The 3052-nt window shown below is 64.6% G+C and overlaps 2 protein-coding genes across 2 annotated transcripts; both read left to right on the top strand.

Moving 5' to 3' along the window:
* The first annotated feature begins 507 nt into the window (after window positions 1-507).
* On the top strand, window positions 508-1024 carry LOC113941906 (guanine nucleotide-binding protein-like 3-like protein). The gene is made up of 3 exons (XM_027633042.1): window positions 508-548; window positions 621-792; window positions 883-1024. Exons 1-3 carry the CDS (start codon window positions 519-521, stop codon window positions 933-935), a joined length of 255 nt encoding a protein of 84 aa, XP_027488843.1. The 5' UTR covers window positions 508-518; the 3' UTR covers window positions 936-1024.
* A 999-nt stretch (window positions 1025-2023) lies between these two features.
* Window positions 2024-3045, top strand: LOC113941907 (non-structural maintenance of chromosomes element 3 homolog; the record flags this gene model as incomplete). The annotated part of the gene is made up of 5 exons (XM_027633043.1): window positions 2024-2267; window positions 2440-2511; window positions 2600-2663; window positions 2770-2849; window positions 2918-3045. Coding segments are annotated over exons 1-5 (386 nt in total), but the record flags the coding sequence as incomplete, so codon positions are not given.
* Window positions 3046-3052: the final 7 nt, after the last annotated feature.

The following is a 3052-nucleotide window of genomic DNA, read 5'->3' as shown; positions in this document are numbered from 1 at the left end:
GGGGGCTGCCCCACACCCAGACCCCCATTTTCAGGGCCTGGGGGGGGGCTGCCCCACACCTGCACCCCCATTTTCAGGGCCTGGGGGGGGCTGTTCCACACCCAGACCCCCATTTTCAGGGCCTGGGGGGGGGGGTGTCTCCCCATGCCCTGACCCCTGTTTTGGGAGGTTGGGGGAGGTGTCTCTCGCACCCTGTGACCTCTTTTTCTGGGGTCCCCGACCCCCCTGTGGCGCAGTGGGAAGATCTCCTACTACACCCACCCCCCCGAGGCCCAGGGGGTGCAGCTGGAGGCCCAAATCCTGCCGGCGCTGGGGCCGGAGCTGGACCTGGAGGCTCTGGAACGGGGGGACGCCGAGGCTCTGGCAGGTGAACAGCGACCCCCCCGCCCCTGTGAACCCCTCAGAGCCCCCCAAAAACCCCCCCGCCCCCCCCCCCCCCAGCTGTGCCAGTGACGGTGACGGGGCTGGGGCTGTCCCCGTGTGCCCCCCAGGAGGAGGAGGAGGAGGAAGGAGCAGCCATGGAGGATGACAGCAGGAAGGACCTGGAGGTGGGAAGGAGTTCTCAGAGGTGGGGGGTGTTTTTGGGGGGTGATGAGTTAATTTTGACACTCCCCCCCCAGCTCGGCGCAGTGACAGTGGAGCTGAAGCCCCGGGTGAAGTCGGGGGGCTCTGGGGGGGACTCGGTGCCCCGCGCCCCCAGTCTGGAGGAGGTGGCTGCTCTGCCCCCCCTGCTCCAGGGCCAGGGGCTGAGGGCGGCCGGGAAAAGGAGGAAAAAGCTGCAAAAAAGAGCAGGTGGGTGAAGACCCCCCATTTTTTCCTCCCCCCCCCCCCCCCCCCCCCCGCTGTCCCCCGAAATTGCTGATCCCCCCCTCGATCCCGCAGAGAAAATCGCCACGAAGCTCTCGGAGACGCTGGAGGCGGCCATGCAGTTCTGAGGCACCTGAACCACAGACTTAGAGCTTTTTATTTTTATTTAAGTGAGAAATGGTTAAAAAAAGCCCTTTTTGAAATAAAAGGACTGCTGGGACGGGGGTGTGTCCGGAAGGTGTGATTTTGGGGGTTGTTCAAGCAGGAGGTTGGACTGTGGAGGCTTTGGGGGAGTGGGAGGAGGAGGGACCCCCACGGGGGGGTGTTGGGGGACTCACCTCATCTCACAGCTGGGGGGGATGGGGATGGTTCCCCCCACCCCGAATTTGAGGGGACCCCGTTTTCCTGCTGACTCGGCAAATTTAGTGCTCAGCTCTCAGGGGGGGCTTCAGAAAATTGGGCCCCAGGGGTGCTCAACACTGGGGGTGCAGCCCCATTATTTCAGACACTCTGCACCTCCACAGCCTTCTCCATCCCCCATAGCACTCTGTGACTCCCCCCCTTTGACACTGAATGAGCCCCCTCAACCCTGCAGAGCACCCCAAAAGCCGCCCTGGACCACACACGCACCCCCCCTCCGAGGTCCCACAGCTCCCCAAACCCCCTTGTACACTCTTTGTTTCCCCCCCAAACTGTCCCACTTACCCCTCACAGCACCCTCAGCTGCACAGGGGGGAGGTGAAGGTCCCCTCCCAACCAGGGCCAGGCCGGGGGGTGGCCGCGGACCGCAAACCCCCCTCAGGCTCTGCCGCCATTTTGTCGCTTCTTCACCTGCGGGAAGGACCCTGACTGCGGATTCCAGGGGGGTGGGGGCAACGCAGGTGCTTCAAATACATCCGTTATTATCCAAATACTCACTATTAAGGCGAGGGGAGGGTAAAATGGGCCTGTTTGGGTCGCTTGGGGGTGTTTGGCATCGTTTTTAGCGCTCTTCGCGCCTTTTCCGCGTCCTGAGGGGACGGGAGGGGGCGGGGCGTGGGGAGCACGTGACTGCCCTCGCTGCGGCCGGGAGAGGGGTGGAGTCAGCGCGGGCGCTCGGCCAATCGCGTCGCGGTGGGCGGGACGGGGGCTGTGCTGGGACGAATCGCGTCGCGGCGGGTGGGACGAGTGCGGTGCTGTGGCCAATGAGCGACGGGTTGGGCGGGGCCCTGCGGGGCGGGCGCGGCCGGCGGGCGCAGTCACGGGCAGAGCGCGGTCGGTGACGGGTCGCGCTCGGGGCCGGAGCGTTTAGCGGGCCTTGAGGGAGTACAGGGGTGGGTTTCCCGCTGAGGGAAGAGGCGAGGGGCGGCCTTTGGGGCGGTCTCGTCGTGGTTTTGGCCCACCCGGCGTTTGTTTTTCCCCCGGAGCTGCTGTGAGAAATGTCCCAGCGGAAGCGCAGTAAAGGGGTCGGCTCCTCTCAGGTGAGGGGCTATTTCCCTTTCCTCCTTCATTCCTCTTCATTTCCTTCTTCTCTTCTTCCCTGTCATTCCCTCTCCTCTTCACTGCTCCGCTTCGCCCCATTTTCTCCTCCTCCGCTTCCCCCCTTCCCTTCCCCAGCAGCAGCGCCCCCCTCTCTCCATTCTTTCCCCTCAGGTGACCGACGGGGACGAGGATTTCATCCCCACCCAGCAGGCGCGGTACTCCCCGGACCAGGTGAACCAGAAGGTGGGTTGAGGTGACCCCTCTCCTCCTTGTCCTGTGCCTTCACTCCTCTGTTACCACCCTTGTCTCGTCTCTGCCTCTTCCTCCACAGGCCAACGAGCTGGTTCAGTTCCTGCTCGTGAAGGACCAGAAGAAGATCCCCATCAAGAGAGCAGGTGAGTTCAGGGCAGAGCCCCCTCCCGCGGCTTTGGGACCCCCCGAGCCTCGCTGCCCTCGGGGTTCCCGGAGCTCCCTCAGCCCTTCCCTGGGTGTTCGCCGTAGATATGCTGAAGAACGTGATCCGGGAATACCGGGACGCCTACACGGAGATCGTCAGCCAGGCGGGCAGGATCCTGCAGGAGGTGGGGAGGGGCCGGGGGGCTTTTGGGGTGGAGCCCCCGCCCCGGGTTTGACCCCTCTCCTCCCGCAGACGTTCGGGCTGCGGCTGGTGGAGATCGACCCCAAAGTGCACAGCTACATCCTGGTCAGCAGCCTGCCCTGCGCCCGGAGCAATCACCCCTGCAGGTCAGGGCTGGGGGGTTTGGGGGGGTCACATCTGTGCCCC

The sequence above is a fragment of the Corapipo altera genome, unplaced genomic scaffold (genome assembly GCF_003945725.1).
Source record: "Corapipo altera isolate COAL_440 unplaced genomic scaffold, ASM394572v1 60086, whole genome shotgun sequence".
NCBI classification, from domain to species: Eukaryota; Metazoa; Chordata; class Aves; order Passeriformes; family Pipridae; genus Corapipo; species Corapipo altera.
Note: the sequence above shows the minus strand (reverse complement) of the source record. Positions and strands in the feature narration are given on the sequence as shown.